This window comes from Terrapene carolina, unplaced genomic scaffold, assembly GCF_002925995.2.
Source record: "Terrapene carolina triunguis isolate 2854851 unplaced genomic scaffold, T_m_triunguis-2.0 Scaffold85, whole genome shotgun sequence".
Classification (NCBI taxonomy): domain Eukaryota; kingdom Metazoa; phylum Chordata; order Testudines; family Emydidae; genus Terrapene; species Terrapene triunguis.
The window spans coordinates 39,725,157-39,745,271 of record NW_020664436.1 but is presented as its reverse complement, the minus strand read 5'-3'; the positions used below and the strand labels follow the sequence as shown (position 1 = coordinate 39,745,271).

The 20,115-nt window shown below is 39.7% G+C and overlaps 1 protein-coding gene across 1 annotated transcript in view; it reads left to right on the top strand.

Moving 5' to 3' along the window:
* The window catches only part of ARMT1 (acidic residue methyltransferase 1), an 8,753-nt gene extending 1,770 nt beyond the window's left edge, over positions 1-6,983 (top strand). The window contains exons 2-5 of the mRNA XM_026649564.2: positions 687-792; positions 1,762-2,003; positions 3,990-4,155; positions 5,518-6,983. Of these exons, the coding sequence (XP_026505349.1) occupies positions 687-792; positions 1,762-2,003; positions 3,990-4,155; positions 5,518-6,285 (1,282 nt within the window). The 3' untranslated portion in view covers positions 6,286-6,983. The remainder of the gene's footprint in view (positions 1-686; positions 793-1,761; positions 2,004-3,989; positions 4,156-5,517) is intronic.
* Positions 6,984-20,115: the final 13,132 nt, after the last annotated feature.

Sequence of the window (20,115 nt, the reverse complement as noted above, 5' to 3'; positions counted from 1 at the left end):
CCAAGGTTTTTCATCCCTCAACCCAACTAGAGTCTCCTTCCAGACCCCAAAACCTTCCCAACAAAAGTTTAGTGGAAACAATGTCTTCATGAAACGTTTTAATTTTGACAAAACATAGTTTGCTGAATTGAAATTTAAATGTTCCGACTAGTTATAGTGAGTGCTTTAACGCCTGTCATTTTGTTTTACTTATTGCCCTTCTTCAGATCTGTTTTTTATTCAGCCAGGTAAATTGTTTTAGGAACTGGGTAAGTCTGAGGTTACTTTGCTTTTATTAGCCAGGGTCAATAAGATACAAGGTTAAAATAGTGTACGTTTCTTCTAATGAGCTATTTGGGCACTTGAACCTACCTCCTTTGATTTCAACATCTGATAGCTGAACATTCTCAGTGAAAGGGTGTTTTACACTGGAATTCACTGGTTTTTCACTGGTCTGATAGGGCCAAAGTATTTCTTTAGCCCATTAGGATATGGTGAAATTAAAAACTAACTTTTCACATTTGCTGACTCCTCCCTCTAACTTCAAAAGCAGCTAGCAAAACAGAAATTACTACATTTTATATGCTATCCTTAAATGTGATAGATTGCACTTGAAAATAAAGTAATGAATAAATAGGGAAAAGGTATTAAATCTGTTAGTGTTAATGTAAGTAATTAATGTACTGCTTTGATTCTTTTCTTGTTAGATCATTTGCATATTTTTCAATTAAGGACAGGCTGCCTCAAATCCTAACTAGGGTTATTGATACTTTGCACCGACATAAAAATGAATTCTTTGAAGAACATGGAGAGGTAAGAGTACTGTTGTTTCATATTATTTTTCTCATACTGAAACTTCGTAGAGATCTTTTTTCTGCTTTGTTTTTATTCCTGTTTTCCTCATGTTGTCTTCCCTCTTAATTTTTCTCATGTGGCGCCCCCCCCCCTTTTCTCTCAACCTCTGAGTTGTCTTTTTCCTCTCCTTTCCTGGTTATTTCTTGTATTTATTAATGTTTTTTTCTTGTCTTTCTGGCTCCTGAAACTTCCTCAGTTTTCTCTGTTCTTTGGCTACATGGTGGTATGTGGCATATCCATCTTGGTCCTTGTGGGGATGGCAAGGTTTCAGGCGGCTGTTCTCATAGACCTGTAGACTTTAATGTTGGAAGAGACCGTCATGATCATCTAGTCTGATCTCCTGCACATTGCAGTCTACAAAAACAACAAGGAGTCCGGTGGCACTAACAGATTTATTTGGGCATAAGCTTTCGTGGATAAAAAACTGAAGAAGTGAGGTTTTTTACCCACGAAAGCTTATGCCCAAATAAATCTGTTAGTCTTTAAGGTGCCACCGGACTCCTTGTTGTTTTTGTGGATACAGACTAACATGGCTACCCCCTGATAATTGCAGTCTACAGAACCTAATCTACCCACTACTGTAATAGACCCCTAACAGTTCTCCCCAGTGAACCAGGCATTTTGTTGAACAGAATGGAGAATAAGCAAAAGGTCCTGCCTCAGCATAGAATCAAATAACTTTCATGGCATATGGGGGTTCTTCTAGCTTGGAAGGTGTGAAACTGTAGTGAATGTCAGATGTAGAACAAAAGCTTCACTTAGCATCACTTAGACTTTTGTCTTTGTTCAAGTGCAAGATCCCGAGAGTCTGATATTTATTTGATTTTTAAGATTCAAAACTTATTTTCCTTTGCAGTAAAATTTAGTATGTGGCTATGCAGGAATGTATTTTTGGACTAGGGACACTTATTTTCCATTTTATTTCAGAAAGGCATTGAGGCAGAGAAGAACACTATATCCATCCTCTCTAAGTTAAGGAATGAGCTGCAAACGGACAAACCATTGGTTCCCTTGGATGATAAACTCCCTGATGTTCCACTGTGGAATCAATACCTAGAATATCAACAAAATTTATTAGATGGAAATGAACAGCCAAGCTGGTTTCAGTCCCCTTGGTTATATGTGGAGTGTTACATGTACCGCCGCATTCATGAAGCACTAGTTCATAAGTAAGTATACACTCTAACATGAGATGTTACCCTGTGTATAGTTCTTCTGATTTTTTGCGCATCTGAGAAGCGGAAGAAGGGGAGTAAGGAAAAGGGAGTAAGCTTAAAATTAAGCAATTCTGTTTTAAACATTCACCATCTTTCCTTTTCTTTGCATACGCCCCCCCCCCGATTCCCTCACTGTCTTTGGTCATTTTGTTTGTGCTGAAGACCTTGAAGTTTATTAAGTCAGTCAGTTTTCTGCTCCAGTTCTTGTGATTCGCTTTGCTGAGACATCTGAGCCTGACTTTTCAGTTTCTTGCGGAGTAATTCAGGTTGAGAATTAAGTTACTGATGCTTTCTACAGGATTATTAGTTTAAAATGCAGACCTTTCTTACAAATGTAGAGCAGTAGTCTTTTTCAATGTTCTACCAACTCCACTGCTAGAAGTCTTAGCAACAATTTCCCTGGTTAAGGTACTAATGAGGCTTTGCTTCCTTTGCAACATAGCATAATTCAAACTCTGATATCCTTCTCTTAATTAAGTAAGATGCGAGGTTGAGCGAATGTTTTCTGTGTCCCCTCTAAAGTTAAACTGGCTGGTGTTTTTCATTTGAAAACAAAGGGCCAGTCCCGGCTCTCATTTGAAGTTAATGGCAAAACTTCCATTAATTTCAACAGGAATAGTAGCAGGCACTAAAAGATGAAAATGTGGTGGCAATAGGGTTAGTTGTAATTACACATACGAATACACTTCTTACCTCTGATATTTTTGGGGAAAATTTTCAAAAGAGCCTAATTGAGTGAGGCCTCTATGTCCCACTGACTTTCAGTGAGACTTAAGCACTTCTGAAAATTGTACCCTTTTTGTGTAGAAAAATATGTAAGCCACAATATTAAGAATTCAGTTCTCCAAAACAAATCTTCACCCCACATACGAAACAAATAATGAAAGCAGGGCTTTGGAGTGGAGCAGTGGAGCTGCAGGTTTTTGCCTGGAGCACAGCTTCAAAGCCCTGAATGAAAGATCATAGTGTGAAAGAAGCCTTCTAAAATTTTCACTTGTTCTATGTCACACAAAGATCTCTGTAAACTAAATGGGTAAATTGTTTTTAGTTTCCAAAATGAGGTGGGGAAAGAACATTTTTCCAAACCAGAAAATGTCAGTTTCGGTGTCAGTTTCACTTTTGGGAATCCATTCATTGTATTTCCTGTTATTTTGGAATTGTGTTCTCTAAATCTCCCTCCACAGCAAAAGTGAAGAATTCTTTTGTAATCTCTTAGGGAAAGTTAACAACATGAAGGGCTTTTTTGTTCATCAAATCAAAATCCTGGAGGATCTTTGGCTAAAACTTTTTTTTTTTTTTTTTGGCGTGGTATACTGAGTCATTTGTCAAAAAAAATGTATATCTTTTCCAATACATTATAAAGGTAAAGTTTTTTTTTTTTTAAGTTTAACAGAAGAATTATGCTAATTTTTAGAATGGTCCAGATGAAAATTTTTCACAAGACCAACCCCTTCCCTTCATAAAGGGTTTAGGTATGTCCATGTGAAAAGTTGCCACACAACCATAAATACAAATGTACTGAAAAAAACTGGACCAATTATTTAACCTTAGTTGGCTTGTCACCGTTCATCAATTTGTCTCCCATAGATTGAAAACCCTCAAGGGCAGCTAAAGTGTATATACAGTGCCCCATATCATGGGAGGGAGAAGGGGCCCATCGTGATTGAGACATTTGGCCACGACCATAATATATATGGTGGTTATTGATAAATATCTGTAGGTGCTGCTTAAAATACATGAGACAGAATACCAGACGAAGTAAGTATTACTGGAGCCATGTAGGAGTCTGGCATGCCACATTACTCTAGAAGTTCAGATTAGGACCCCAAGTTTAACCTTCATCTAAAAAACCAAGTTATGTTTAACACTTTTGCTGCTGCTGCTGTGAGAAAAAATGGAAAGCGCATTAATATTCATATCTTTTCCCTTCTATTTTAGTCCTCCTATTGATGACTATGATGTATTTAAAGAAGCAAAGGTTCAAAGCTTCTTTGAGTCCCAACAAGCTATTATTGCCTTATGCACTTACTTGCAGGAAATTCTTAAAAACATTGAGGACCTAGATGAAAAACAACTTCAGGAAGAATTTTTTAAGCTGCTGCAGGTAAACTTGGCATTTCTTATTCACAGTTTCTGCCTGTGGCAAGTTACAAAATTTGAGTTCTGCAGAACTTAAACTTTAAACTTTAAAAAAATTCTAGGCCTTATGTTTGCAAATATCCTATCATATGTTGTCTGATGCAGTTTACTGCTGAGTCTGCAAACATTTTTTGTGCCTCTGCTGCTAGCTAAAGATCTGAGCAGCAGAGTGAAACTAACAAGACTCTGGTTAGATATAGTGTTTTTGAATAAGGCCTGGTCTACAGTAACCCCCCAATTGGAACTAAGGTACACAACTTCAGCTACGTGAATAACGTAGCTGAAGTCGACGTACCTTAGTTCGAACTTACCGCGGTCCAGACGCAGCAGGCAGGCTCCCCCGTCGACTCCGCGTACTCCTTGCGCCAAGCAGGATTACCGGAGTCGACGGCGAGCACTTCTGGGTTCGATTTATCGCGTCCAGACAAGGCGCGATAAATCGAACCCAGAAGTTCGATTGCCTGCCACCGAACCAGCGCGTAAGTATAGACAAGCCCTAAGACCACATGAGTAGCCATGTAATTGACAAGAATCATGTCAATTCCATGCTGCTGGTGGTCTATTACATGTTCCAAGCCCTGCTTATTCTTTTTCATGTACATCCAGTGTTGCCATCCCCAAGCATTCAAAAGTCATGAGTCAGGCTCCAAAAAGTCATGAGATTTGCTTAAGTCATGCTTTACAAAAATTATTGTTGTGGTGTTATTTACAACTTCAAGCTTTTGTCTCTAACCATTAGGGATAGAAACTTAGTTATTTAACTGAAAGTTGAAGTTCTCACAATCTCATTGCCCTAGGAGCTGAGGCTTTAGGAAAACACCAAATACCATGAGACTTAATAAAATCATAAGTTGGCAACGCTACATACCTAGCTGTTTGTTGAGACTTCATAAAAGAGCACATTTTCATATTCTTGCAATATAGATCAACTTATCAAACTCCAGGTAATCAAAACTCACTTATCCTCCCATTATTAGTCCTATGTGTACTCCTGCCAAGGCTTTTTGGAGTTGTGTGTGTGTGTATATATAATATAAATTTCTTTAGCTCTGTCAGTGTGTTTATACCAGACCTAATCTGTCATAAGCCCAAGATAAAGATGAGAAAGAGGCTTGTATTTCCCCCTTCCAACTCATTTCTGGTGTCTCTTTGGAAGTGAAGAGTATTGTTTTGGTTTCTCTCCCAGAAATCATTCTGAACTCTTTATGTACAAAATGTTGAGCTTTAATAGGGTGTATGTATGTGGAATCAGGTCCCACTGTCTCTAGAACAAAACAAAATACTACAGAATAATGAGATTTAGCAAAATGGACTTTTCTCTCTTCAGGTTTCGTTGTGGGGGAATAAGTGCGACCTCTCCATTTCAGCTGGTGAAGACAACTCTCAGAAAGCCAGTCCTCTAAAATCGCTGGACAACTTGAAAACCTTCATCTTAGTGGATGATATGGAAAGCATTTGGTCACTGCTTATTAACAACAAGAAAAGAAGAACTTCAGAAGAAATTACTAGAGTTGACATAGTCCTGGATAATGCTGGATATGAACTTATTACTGATCTAGTACTGGCTAACTTTCTGTTATCATCAAAGTTAGTAACTGAAATCCATTTCCATGGAAAGTGTATTCCATGGTATGTATCGGATACTACAAAACAAGATTTTAACTGGACTATTAAACAGCTGCAGTCCGCTAATAATAGGTGGATGTCTAGGTGTGGGATGAACTGGGAGGGCAGTATTAAAAAAGGAGTTTGGGTTTACCATGATCACATGTTTTGGACTCTGCCACATGAATTTTGTAGCATGGCTCAGGTTGCTACTGACTTGTACACTGAGCTGCAGAAGTCACGTTTAATTATTTTTAAAGGTGATCTGAACTACAGGAAACTAACTGGAGATAGAAAATGGGAGTTTACTGTTCCATTTCATCAAGCCTTAAACAAATTTCATCCTGCACCTCTTTGCAGCTTGAGAACACTAAAATCTGATGTTCAGGTTGGTCTGAAACCTGGACAAGGTGAGCAGTTTGTGACTTCTGAACCTGACTGGATGATATGTGGGAAATATGGAGTAGTTCAGTTTGATGCATCTTTGTGATTCAGCTGTGAGGTTGATAGTTTACCTAGGGATAGGTTTAATTTGCACTGTTTCAGAGAGCTGTACTTTTGCTGTTCAATTTTGGGCTCTTTGTTTACCTGCTTCTGGCAAGTGGCTTGTTACTACTGATTTACAAAAGATAAAGATGCTGTGCAACAGTTCACAAACTTTCCTTTTAACACTTAAGTTATTAAATTGTAGATATTTTATGATCTAAAATGTCAACAGATGTTGCAGATGAACATGACTTCAATTGTCCCTAAGAATACTTTATTTTTCAGTAAGTAAAGAGAATTAATGCTCAGTGGAAGTTACAATTTACTTTAGGAACTGGTTCCACCTTGGCATGCATTTACTGTTCCAGTACTGTTTGGCATTTTCAAGTGCCATATGTTGCATGGTACTTAATTTTTTTTGGAATGCATGAATCTAACTTCTGGGTTTTCTGCATCACTGCAGCAGAGGTCTTATTTTAAAGCTGTTTGATTTGTCTCTCTCAAAGAGTATTTTACATAAATTGACAATGTTTTCTCATCTGTGTTGTCAATATGTGCAAATAGTTCTCTTTAATAATTTTTCCCATTCTGAAAGCTAAGTAGGTGTAGTCAGCAGTGGGTTAAGGAAGGATCATTTGGGGTGAGACCATGGTCCTGTAAAGAAGACTCAGATGCCCAACGGAGTCAGAGCAGTAAGACACAGGTAAGTAGTGCCAGCTAGCTGTCTGCCAAGTGGGGTAGTCGTGTCCCGTCCCGTCTTTCCCCCCCCGACAAGGTCAGACTCTGAAATTGGGAGTAAGAGTCCATCTTTAAAGATGTTGGAAGAATTGTTTGAGACTGTGACAAGCCAGGGTTGTGATTTCCTCCCCCCCTTTGCCCCACTTCTTGCGAACACCTACTCAGTCTTGCTCTCACAGCTAAGCTGTGCCTTTACTGCTGCTACCCTGTGCGACTGCAACTACACTGCTGTTTATACTTGCACTAGCACAATGAGAGCTAGCACAAGTATGTAAGTGAGCAGGGAAACCACACCCCTGGTTGTGAGGGAGCAGATATCTTGGTAAACTCATTCAGGATTTCTGCTTAATCCTTCTTTGTAGTAGAGATGGCACAGGTGGCAATATGTACAATTAAATTTGTCTGACTTTCCATTAATGATGCAACCCTATTTTAGCTGCTTATAACACTGCAAGGTATATCTGTTTCAGCTGAGATTTCTATGCTGGGTGTCTGCCTCCTGCTGATTTTTAGTTTCAGCAAAAATGGTTCAGCTTTTCTCAGAACAAGGTTAGGGGAAAAAATATTGAGCATTCTCAACCCAGCAGCCCTATGCTGGAGAAGGATTTTCCCTAGAGTTCCTCCTCCCAGCAACCAAATGTTGGGAGCAGGAACTGAGAGCAGTGGTATTTTTCTCTCCTATGCTATTGAAGTCCATGCAGTGAGGTGGTAGCAGTGGTCTTATTGTAATAGAGGGGTGAGAAGCTAGGCCTAGGGAAGGGGTAGGGCAGGCGGTCTCAGATGTAGCGGGGGTGCTGCATGTATGGGGGGGAGGAGGGGGACTGGGACAAGGATAGACTAGAAGGACAAGGGGAGAAGGGTCTGATGTGGGGGAGAAGTACGCACCGGGGTCTAACCATTATTGCACAGGCCCCTCAAAACATGGACTAAATCCCAAATTCCTGTGCTGTCAGCAAATAGCAGTGCAACCTCCATTTCATCTCCCTCTAATAGAGAGTGCATGTACAGGGTGACAACCTACCACTGCTGTGAATTACTGTTAGCTCAAGCAGAAGATATCTGTGAGGTGGGTCTAAAGGTTCCCGCTCTGCTGATGACTGCTTGGGTCTCACTGTGAGCCACATGTTGGAATTTTTTTCCCCAATTTGCTTTTTTTTTTTTAAACTTAGGATATTACAAATAAAAAAATCTACAGAAAGAACATTAAGGTTTAAAAATGAAGCACTCAACAGCTAGGAAATACCAGAATACCAGGAAGAATTGTCCTGTGGTTAGGGTGCTAGCTTGGGACTCAGGCCTCTGTTCTGTTGCCTGCTTTCACAGATTTTCTGGGTTACTGTGGCTATGTCACTTAAAGTGTGTCTCAGTTCCCCATCTGTATAATGGAGATAGTAGTATTTCCCTACCTCACAGGGGTGCTATGAAGCACTCAGGTTCTGCAGTAATAGGGGCTATATAAGTGTCTTAGCTAGAATTAAGGTTGCCTAGGCAACTGTCATTCTCTTCCCCCACCCTTGAGCATATGTTTTGATAGTCTTTAATTACACGACATCCTATTTTTTTGCCTGGTATCTCTACCCCAGTGCTCACTTGAAGAGCAGCTAGTGGATTTCATTTTTTGTCATTGTCCAGTATGTGACCCCATGCTTTAATTACTGCACTCTATTCAAACCTTGCTCTGAATATAGAAGTATTAATCAGAGTGCTTCTCAAATATTAATGAATGTTTCAACCTCTGAAGTTAGGTGGTGGTATTCCCATTTTACAGATAAGGAATCGAGGCAAAGAGACTAAGGTAAAAACATACACTAGCTTTGGGTGTACCATTTAAGATGCCTAGGGACTGACTCTTTTCAGAAAACTTAGTATTTTATAGAACTTTATATATTCAGAACACATCTCCCATTTAGCTCAGTTGCAGCTGTGAGTGCTTAGAACTTCTTCAGTCAGACCCCTGGGTATCTTATTGGCCACCTTGAAAATGAGGAACACAGTGACCACCTGTAAGAAGTTTAGTTTAAGTGTCTTGCCCAGCATCACCCAGGAACTCTATAGTAGAGACTCTAGTTCTCCAAGGAGCATTCCATCCTCCCTAAACCACGAAAATAGCCTCTCTCTTCCTGCATTCCTCTGCCTCATTCACTACACACCTTCCAACTTCTGCAACAAATGAGGCAGGGATCTAACAGCTAAGAGCATCATTAGCAACACAACCACTAGTCATTCTCAGGACACATCCTGTACGCTAAATGAAGAAGGGTGGAAATAATGGTATGTAATAATGTAATTAAAGACGCCATCATAATTCACACCCTAAAGGAGGCCACATTAAGATTACACAGGCAACCTTAATTCTGGCACTTCCTAATTTGAAGGCTTGACTTTGCACCTTAACAATCATTTAAGGTAGTTTTTATATGTAATACTGAATACACAGCAGAACCTTACTGAATTGCTACTGGGCTTGCAGACTAACTGCCCTCTCCTAAAAAACTAAGTGTTGTATCCCATGCAAACACGTCATAGTAGACCCTACCTATTACAATAAGATACTTCATCAGAAAAATGTGCTTAGTTGTTAGGAGCAAAGTATATTGTGAAGTATTTTCCTGAATGTTTATTAATCACTCCTTTGTAATACGTAACTTGCAGTATGCCTGTGATTAGGGGGAGCCTAGTAATTCTTTTTATTAATGTAGGAACAAAATAGAATGAGGATATACTTTTAATACCTCTGTTTAGGTAAATGCTTCCTGTACTTACATTATATCTCTGTAATTATTCTAACATTGGTTGCATATTATAATGACCTAACAGCCCACTGGGGATTTCTAAACCAATTTCTTGGGCTTTTCCTTGTGTGCCATTTGAATTTTCATAACCGAGAAGGGCATTTCTAATCATCACCAAGATATGGGCATTTCCATCCACCACCTGAGCAAGTGTAGCTTTAACGCATACTTTTTGAATTTTGAACTACAATGGTGGCTCTTACCTATAATCATACAAACTCCAGGAAAATAATTTGTTGCACACACAGTTCGCAGCCTCTGGAAATCAGTAAGTCAACATTAATGTATAAAAAGTTGTAAACATATTTCTCAAAAGACAAATCAGGTATTAAAAACATGCAATACATTTATAAACTTGAAACCCATACCTGAGGTTCATCAGTAAGAATGATTTATGCTGAACTGTAATTTCCCTTTCATCAAAATAGATATTATTTTGTCAAACCTTAAAAAGAATCTTCAGACAGACAACACCTAACCTTTGAACAAGAGTCTTACAATACATTTCCATTCATTTTAAAATGTTAGTCTGTGTTCCTTCCACTTAATTATGAATATTTTTGAATGGAAAAAGCAGACCTTTTTATATAAGCACAGGATTAGAACTGCAGAAATCTTTCTTTTCAATTTATACTGGTTGTTTATAGGCTTTTGTACTAAAACTTGATTTAGTGAAAGAAAAGGTAGATTTAAGGTGGGGTCAGTCTCAAATTTACCTTCAAGTTTGCCTCCAACACATCCTGTCCCTGCTTAGTAAAACTTCCATATTTCCCTTATTTCAAGAACTGTTCCATGTTAAATGTAGGACATGTAAAGATATGGGCAGTCCCTTTGCACCCCAGTGTGGTGCTGTAGATGTGCCCCATCTTAATTTCCCCTGATTGGGTGGCAATAGATTTCCATTTTAAAAGCCCAAGGCAAGGAGAAGACAACACAAAAGAACAAAATGGTATGTCCCTTTTAAAATAAGGCTTGTGGGCAGCAGCAATTGCAACAAACATTCATAAGTCCTCACCTCAAAGCCCATAATACCAAGTCTTTGAACCCTGGTCTACACTACCAACTTATGTTCGTATAACTGTCATTCCACACCCATGAGCAATGCAGTTATACTGACCTAACTCCCAGTGTATATAGTGCTATGTTGATGGGAGGTCTTCTTCCTTTGACATAGCTACTGCCCCTTGGGGAGGTGGAGTACCTATGCTGATGGGAGAAGCTCTCCCATAGACATAAATAGCATCTTCATTACACGCTACAGCTGCACCGGTGCAGCTACAGCACTGTAAATATAGACAAGCCTTGAGTGTCATAGGGCTGATCCTCTGGAGCCTGAGAGAAACCATCACCCACTGCAGCATGCACAGGTTCTTCACCTCCTCTTCCTGTTTATATATCCCAGCCATAGGGCAGGACTTCCTTGATTACACCCTAAGCTGTTCCAAATGTTGGCTGCAGCCTGTCCCTTAAAGGGATAGTACACTCCTTCATAGGGCATAACCAAAAAAGAGAGAAGAGTTCCTAAAAATATATATAAAACCAGTTAGTCTCTGCCCAACAGCTTTTAATGTTAATTCATCTTGCAAGTTAAAATGTTTAAGGATGTGGTGCAGTAGCCCTAAACCTCCTTCAACTGCATATGTGCTAATGACTCTCTCTTCCAAAATATAATACCACCTACCAAATAGCAACAGTGTTTCCCAAACCCAAAGGAACTCCAAGAACTTAAAGGAAGAGAAAAACAACTTAATATTTTCCCACTAAGCATAATTGAAGTCTCTCCCCAATAATTCTCTTAAAATGTACTAGTCTATTGCTGCCATCCTGAAGTCTCTTATTAGTGTATATATGGTTGGAATTGAAACAATTCCTTGCAAGTTCAGACAAAACTTCCACTTATACTTAAACCACTTAACTCCTTGCTCCCTGACAAGTTGGAATCGTTCAGACAACATAGAGAGAACCGTCACTCTAGTTAACTGAACAAAACGTTACGGTTGTTCTTTCAAAATTTTACAACTGAACATTGACTTAATACAGCTTTGAAACTTTACTATGCAGAAGAAAAATGCTAATTTTGACCATCTAAATTTAAATGAAACAAGCACAGAAACAGTTTCTTTACCTTGTCAAATCTTTTTTAAACTTTCCCTTTTTTTAGTAGTTTACATTTAACACAGTACTGTACTGTACATACTTTTTTTTGTCTCTGCTGCTGCCTGATTGCATACTTCCAGTTCCCAATGAGGTGTGTTCGTAACTTTGGTGTTCATAACTCCGAGGTTCAACTGTAGCTAGTACAAGATGTTTTACAGAAAAGGGTAAAAGCTTCCATAAGGTGATTAAAGTGATAGCAAATAGACCAAAGTTGATTACCTAGCAAATAAACAAAAATGCACACTAAGCCTAATATAATAGATAGGGTTTGAATTAAGCAGTGTCTCACCCTGTTAGATAGTATAAACAGCCCACCAAGGTTTTCTACACAGGCTTTCTTCTTTCCTGCCTGGGACCAGCACTTCCCCCAGTTCAGTTTTTGTTCCTCAGATATTCTCTTTTGTGGGGAGTGAGGCCAGTCATGATGTCATTCTCCCCCTTTTATATCTTTTTTTCAACTTGCTGGAAAGATCTTTTGCTGTGACCTGGGTCAAACCGTTCCCACTGTGTAGTGCTAGCTCTGAGAAAGGTTCCTGTTGTACCCAGTTCCTGGGGTAATCCTTGTGTATTTCCTCAATGGGCCATCAACATTGTTTGGCCTTTTCATTGTTGTACCTGAAAGTCTGCTTGTGGGTGTTCCCAACCTCACAATATGTTACAGGAGCACATACATAGCAAAACTTCATAACTTTATATACGATAGCACATACAATTTACCAGGATATTAATGTTCAACAGATTAAGACTTTTAGAATAACGAGTAGTCTGGTGGCACTTTAAAGACTAACAGATTTATTTGGGCATAAGCTTTCATGGGTAAAAAACCCACTTCTTCAAATGCATGGAGTGAAAATTACAGAAACAGGCATAAATATATATTGGCACAGGAAGAGAAGGGCGTTACTTTACAAATGGAGAACCAATGTTGAAGGCCAATTTAGTTAAGGTGGATGTGGTATACTCCCAATAATTGATGAGGAGGTGTCAATATCAAGAGAGGGGAAAATTGCTTTTGTAGTGAGTCAACCACTCCCTGTCCCTATTCAAGCCCAAATTGATGGTGTTAAGTTTGCAAATGAATTGTAGCTCAGTAGTTTCTCTTCAACAATTTTTACCCCAGCATCAACCTCAGCCTGGACCAGTCCACACAAAAGATCCACTTCCTGGACACTACAGTGCAAATAAGTGATGATCACATAAACACCACCCTATACCAGAAACCGAATGACTGCTATACTTACCTACGTGCCTCCAGCTTCCCTCCAGGACACATCACACAATCCATTGTCTACAGCCAAGCTCTAAGATACAACCGCATTTGCTCCAATCCCTCAGACAGAGACAAACACCTACAAGATCTCTATCAAGCATTCTTAAAACTACAATACTCACCTGGGGAAGTGAGGAAACAGATTGACAGAGCGAGATGGGTACCCAGAAGTCACCTACTACAGGACAGGCCCAACAAGGAAAATAACAGAACACCACTGGCCATCACGTACAGATCCCAGCTAAAACCTCTCCAGTGCATCATCAACGATGTACAACCTATCCTGGAAAATGATCCTCCAGTCTCACAGGTCTTGGGAAGCAGGCCAGTCCTCGCTTACAGACACGCCCTTCAACCTAAAGCAAATACTCACCAGCAACTATACACCAAACCACAGAAACAGTAACTCAGGAACCAATCCCTGTAACAAACCCCGTTGCCTTCTCTGTCCCTATATCTACTCTAGCGACACCATCATAGGACCCAACCACACCAGCCACACCATCAGAGGCTCAGTCATCTCTACTAATGTGATATATGCCATCATGTGCCAGTAATGCCCCTCTGCCATTTACATTGGCCAAAACGGACAATCTCTACGTAAAAGGATAAATGGACACACATCAAACATTAGGAATGATAACATACAAAAGCCAGTAGAACACTTCACTCTCCCTGGACACTGAATAACAGATTTAAAAGGAGCCATTCTTCAAACCAAAAACTTCAGAAACAGACTTCAAAGAGAAACTGCTTAGCTACAATTCATTTGCAAACTTTACACCATCAATTTGGGCTTGAATAGGGACAGGGAGTGGTTGACTCACTACAAAAGCAATTTTCCCCTCTCTTGATATTGACACCTCATCAATTATTGGGAGTGTACCACATCCACCCTGGCTGAATTGGCTTTCAACATTGGTTCTCCACTTGTAAGGTAACTCCCTTCTCTTCATGTGCCAATATATATTTATGCCTGTTCCTATAATTTTCACTCCATGCATATGAAGAAGTGGGTTTTTTACCCACGAAAGCTTATGCCCAAATAAATCTGTCTTTTAAGATGCCACCTGACTCCTCGTTGTTTTTGTGGATACAGACTAACATGGCTACCCCCTGATACTTGACTTTTAGAATGATACTTCACAAGGCATACCTTGTAGAAAACATATAATTATATCATCATGGTGAATATGGGGTGCAGGGTGTCACAACCATGTCTTCCTATGTGCTTCTTACAGTGCCTAACTCAGTGAGGCCCCAATTCTGATTGGATCCTCTAGGTGTTACCATAAATAATTATTGATTTGTTTTGACATCTTGAGCAATCCCATGCCTCCTCTTTATTAGCTACTGTCATGATTCAGAGTTGAGCTTCAATGATGATCTCTGTCCCATTCTCGGGGTGGGTACTCTTTTCAAGTGACAGATGTCCATCTGTACTTCTCCCAGAGTGGAACTCCACAGTTCACCTCACTTTAGATTGGTTCACAAGGCTACAACACGCTCTGCTCCCACTATACTGCACCAGTTATGTATGGTGCTTGCTGCCTTATACCCCTCATGGGACACCTTTTGCTATCTTTGTCTAGATGGAACCCTGAATTTCTACCTCTCTCCGACTGGATCCCAGGGCAGCAGTCCCCTGTTCCAACCATAGTAATACTACAGGTCCAATTGTACTTGGCACCTGCAATATACTTCCCTTCCAGAACCTATGACTAGCAGCTGATTAAAGAGATTCAAAACAGTTCCTTCCAAACATATGTACTGTCTACTCAACCAAAGGTTCCGTTATGCTGGAGGTTGGGCAGCTCCCACCAATCATATCTGTGATCTATGGGTGAGGCTAAGATTTTGTGTCAGATATTTTTAGTAAACGTCATGGACAAATCACTAGCATTAAAGAAAAATTCATGGAAGCCATGATGTTTATTAAAAATATCTGTGACAAAATAGGGTTCTCTGGGTCCCCACGCAGCCCACAGCGGGGGCCCTTTAACCACAGCAGGGGCAGCTGCAGGGTGGTTGGGAGCTCGGGGTCCCCTGCCGCCTGCAGCAGCTGAGAGTGGAGGGAGCCCCCTGCCCTTCCCCACCTGCAGCAGCTGGGGGCGGTGGGGTACCCCTGCCTCCCACAGCTCTGGGATTCCCCCACCACCTGCGGCAGACAGGAGCTGTGGGGTTCCCCAATAGCTCGGGGCTTCCCCTGCTGCCTGCAGCTCAGGGCTTCCTGCGGCAGCTGGGAGCTACTGGGTTCCCTCGCCACTCGCAGCATCCGGGAGCTGTGGGGTTCCCCCGCTGTGGCTGGGAGCTCACTGGCCCTGCAGGCAGTGGGGGACTCTGCAGCTCCTGACCATCACAGGCTGAAATCATGACTTCCACGACCTCTGTGACTAAATTATAGCCTTATCTATGGGCAATTGCACCACCTCACTGAAGCTATTGGTCATGACAGCTGCCTTCCACAAATGATGGAATAATTAAATGCCTCTCTATTTAGTGATAGCTGAAACAATGGAAAACCACGGCTCAAGAATTAGACTGCATGCAAGCCTGGACAGTTGCTGGGCCATGTGGCCAAAGCGGTTTCCCGGGGTCCCATAACAATATGCTGGGGTTGGGGATTTAATTTGATTACAGTTGTGTGTCTGATCAGAAGCAGCTAAGAAAGAATACAGAGAAGGCAGTAAGGAAGCCCTAGAGACAGCCAGAATAAAACATACAGCATGGTCCTGAGAAAAAAAGCTGAGAGTGCTTGTGGGAAGAGTGCTGCCTGGAAAGAGGCTTGGAACTGTGAGCAAAGAAATTGTCTCCTACTATTTGATTCCTACTGCGTTCAGGGAAACAGGACAGTGTGTACATGCTTTGTAAATAAACAGGATTGCATCAAAGAAATACCTGACTTCATCTATTTCTCCTCCTAATGGAACAACCCCCAAGACATCTGTTTTTTGTTTTATTTGTTTACTGTTTCCTCTTTAAATTTTGTAGTCCTCTTAATTTAGGCATATTTTACCTCCTGTGGTGTGTTCTTTCTATTGGCTTTACTCAGGCTGGATTTCCACTTTTTGAAAGACATCCTTTTAGTTTGAATAAACTTTTGTACCTTGCCCTTTAACCTCATTGTGTTTCTTCTTCCTGTCTTATTTAGGTATTTGCATAACTTCAGCCCCTCAGTTAAACTGAAGTATAAGTAGCCTCCATGCTGATTCCAAGGATTTTAACTTAACTTTTGTCTTTATGATCTTTCTAAGTAGCTTTCTCCTTTAAAATCTCTATATAGATATAAATATACCTTTCAATGTGTTACTATGGTCTAAATCAAGAATAAACTTTTTCTGTTTCAAAACCAGCTTTTCAAACAAGCAACCATCTTGATGAGTGTTTTGTTTTGTTTTGTTTTGTTTTTTCCCTCTGAACTGTCTTGATTTGACTTTTGCCCAACTAATATGTGGGTAGTTGTAATTACCATTAATAGAATTTGTGGCCTTCAGTTTCTTTCAACTTTGTGCACTCATCAATGTTCTGAACTGGAAACCAGTATCACAATCCCAATGTTATGTTTGTATTCTGATTATATAGGTTTTCTCTCCATAAATATTCTATTACATGATCTAGTCAAACCCTTTTTTTAAAATTTCATTAGAAACCATAAAATCTTTTAAGACCTACTTTCTAGTCTCTACAAACTAGTCTGGATTTTGAGTGTGATTCTTGAACCCCAATGCATTACAGTATTCACTCAATGTCATCCCATCATATTTTAGAACATACTTTAAATGCAATGTAAATGTAGTATTTGTTGCATCAGATAGACTACTGTCTTTCCTTGTTGTTTCTTGCCAGTGTTCCAATGCAAACTGTTAAACGCTAGGTTCAATCCACAGTTACTCTGCTCCAAAAAGCAGGTCTGAAAGTATCCTAATGAAAGTTATTATTTAAATATTTGGATACTATTCTGGATTATAGTTATTAAATATCTCCATGCTGATTGGTAAACTAGATAATGTTATTGCAATATGAGAAACATTTTGTAAAATCTTTCCAAGGGATATAAATTTTTCCAGACAATTGAGACATAGCTAGCTTAAAGTTACAAAACCAAGCTTTGATGCCAAATGAGAGGGGAATGATCTGTAAAAATAGGCTGCTAGTACACAAAGTTTTGTTTGCCCTTGTTCTGTCCAACTCTCATGAAAAACAAAATAATTGCTATAAGCCCCTTTAAACCAACAAACACATTTTCTTAGGTGTTTCATAAAAACAGAGTGGAAAGTCCTTTCAAGCTATATGCAGAATTAGTCCACATCAGTACTTGGATAGGTTACCTCCCAAGAGAACCAGGGTGCTGATGATGTGGTGTTGGTGACTTATTAAGTGGCACTCTTCCTTCTAAGTCAATACTGAGCAAATGCTCCATTGTGATGATAGGGATTAGTAAGCTGCTCAAATTGCAAGTCTTTCAATAGGGACTGAAAGCTTGTGATCAGTGAAAAATTTAAGACTTTTCTTAGAATAGGGTTGTTAAACCTGTTGCTTTAGGTAATTGCATTGTCTACTCTAAATTATTCCTGCAGTTTTGAGTGGATGGTATTTTATTTCCTGTCCTAAATAGCTGTATACTACTGTGCACTGTTATGAGGCTGCCATGTTCCATACAGGTGGCTGTGTTTCTATTGCTGGTGAAATTATTCCTCTATACATTGTAAAGCACTTTGTTTTTTTAAATAAAAGGCATTATGTAAACATGTTTAGTATTTTATTGAAAATACCACTAAACAGCAGTCCTTTAGCTGAATGAATGCTTCCTTGATATTTTCTCAAAGGAGTCCTAATGAGGTGTCTTCAGATAGAACAATGGTGGCTATGTCATGAGGTCCTGAGGATGTTGGATAGAAAATATAGAAAAATGTCTGGTCTGTAGCTGTAACATGGATTCAGTATTCTCTCCTTTTTTCCCTTGCAGAAAAATATTTTTTTTTAAATAAAAATCTAGACTTTTGTAGAAATGCTCATTTCTATTTGGTACCCACTTGGCTATTGTTTTTATTCATGAAGAAAATCTGGAAAGAGAAAATACACTTCTTAAGGAATGGTTGGGGTTTGGGGCATTCCAAGGATTAGAGGCCTAGACTGTTCCCCTAAAATAGCATCTTTGAGTGAGTGTGCTACTCAATTAACCATTGTTTGTAGTGGAGCTGATTTTTTTTTTTTAAATTATGCAACAATAGATGTAGCATGCTACCTTTTGAGAGAAATCTTCATTGCACTTCATTCCCAGTCCAGTCTGTGAACAAGTATTATTTTTAGGAATGTTGACGGTTTGCTGTTTGTCACAGCTACACAACAGGGGACTGATTTGTTTTCTTTCGTTTTTAAATCTGATGTTTTTAGTGTTCACTTTTTTGGATTATCCACCATCATGCATGCTATTTGTTCTGAGGGCAAGAGAAAGACTGAGATGTTCAGGCTTATTAAGCACATATGTATTCCTGTAAAACATGATAGCATAAGGCATGGAGTCTGACCGGAAGAGCTTTTCTCTGTGGTTAGTCCATCCCATGCACATCCTGAGTCCACTCCCAACCAAATTGTTCAACCATATCTATTTGGGTTGTATTAACATTTTTGTAAGGCAGGGGGAAATGGCTTACTGGTGTAAGCATCAAGCTGAAAACACTAGAACTGAAATTCTGGCCCTATTGAAAGTCAATGGCAAAACTCCTATTGACTTCAATAGGGTCAGGATTTCATCCTAACTCTTCCTGGAAATAACAGATTTAAATCCCCACTATAGTAAATTCTGCACTGCATTCTTCCAAGGCAGATGAATTAAATTTCATGCAGTTCACTGCATAATCTTTAGGATGATACTTTAAATTTAGCTTTAAAATACCCCCCAAAACCCACACCTTTTTATAAAGCCTAAGGCCAACAGGAATGTTTACACATTTAAAGAAAACAATAAAACTGAACAGCCACCCCTAAGGCTGGCCCTATGTCTTAGCTCACAGAACCTTGCTTAGCTAGAGGAAGGGCCTTGCAGCCTAGCAGGTATATTGGGGCCGCCTCCTCACCACATCAGCCGAGACTTATGTCAGGATAGGACAGCCTTCCTTAGAATTTGGAGTACAGCAAGCTGACGCTTCAGCCTCGTGAAGGTATCTTTGTCTGTAAGTCTTAGAATTCCTGCTACACCAAAACCAGTTCAAGAGGACTCTTCCAAGATTAGGTTTCAGAGTAGCAGCGGTGTTAGTCTGTATCTGCAAAAAGAACAGGAGTACTTGTGGCACCTTAAATTTGTTAGTCTCTAAGGTACCACAAGTACTCCTGTTTTTCTTCCAAGATCCTCTACGATGGTTTGAAATGGATCACTGCAGCTTTAGTAAAGGAATCTGATTTCCTATTAGACTGTACCGAAGGAGACTCAAGCCCTGGTGAGGATGTTCAGCTTTGCTTCCTATCTAACTATTTTGCTTAAAGCAGAATATATCTCCTTAGGCAGGGGTTCCCAAACTGTTGTTGGCACCTGGTGCTGGTTCCTCTGGTGCTTTCACCAGAAGTTCTTTGGTGCATTCTCAAAGAGAGTTTTACCTGAGTTCTTCAGGATTTGACTGTTCAGGAAACAAAAGAATACATTCATCTATCCAAAACTCTATGTACAATACTCCCTTTTAAATCTCTAAATATAATTTTACTTATTTTATTATTTGTGTTGCAATAATGCTTAGAGGTCTCAGTCAAGAACTAAGGCTCCATTGTCCAAATGTAATAAATCGTAGACCATGTCCCAAATACCTTACAGCCTTGGTTTATGGAACAATGCGATTTCATATGCTGTTGGAAAAGAAACCTTTGACCCACAAGAAGAATTAAA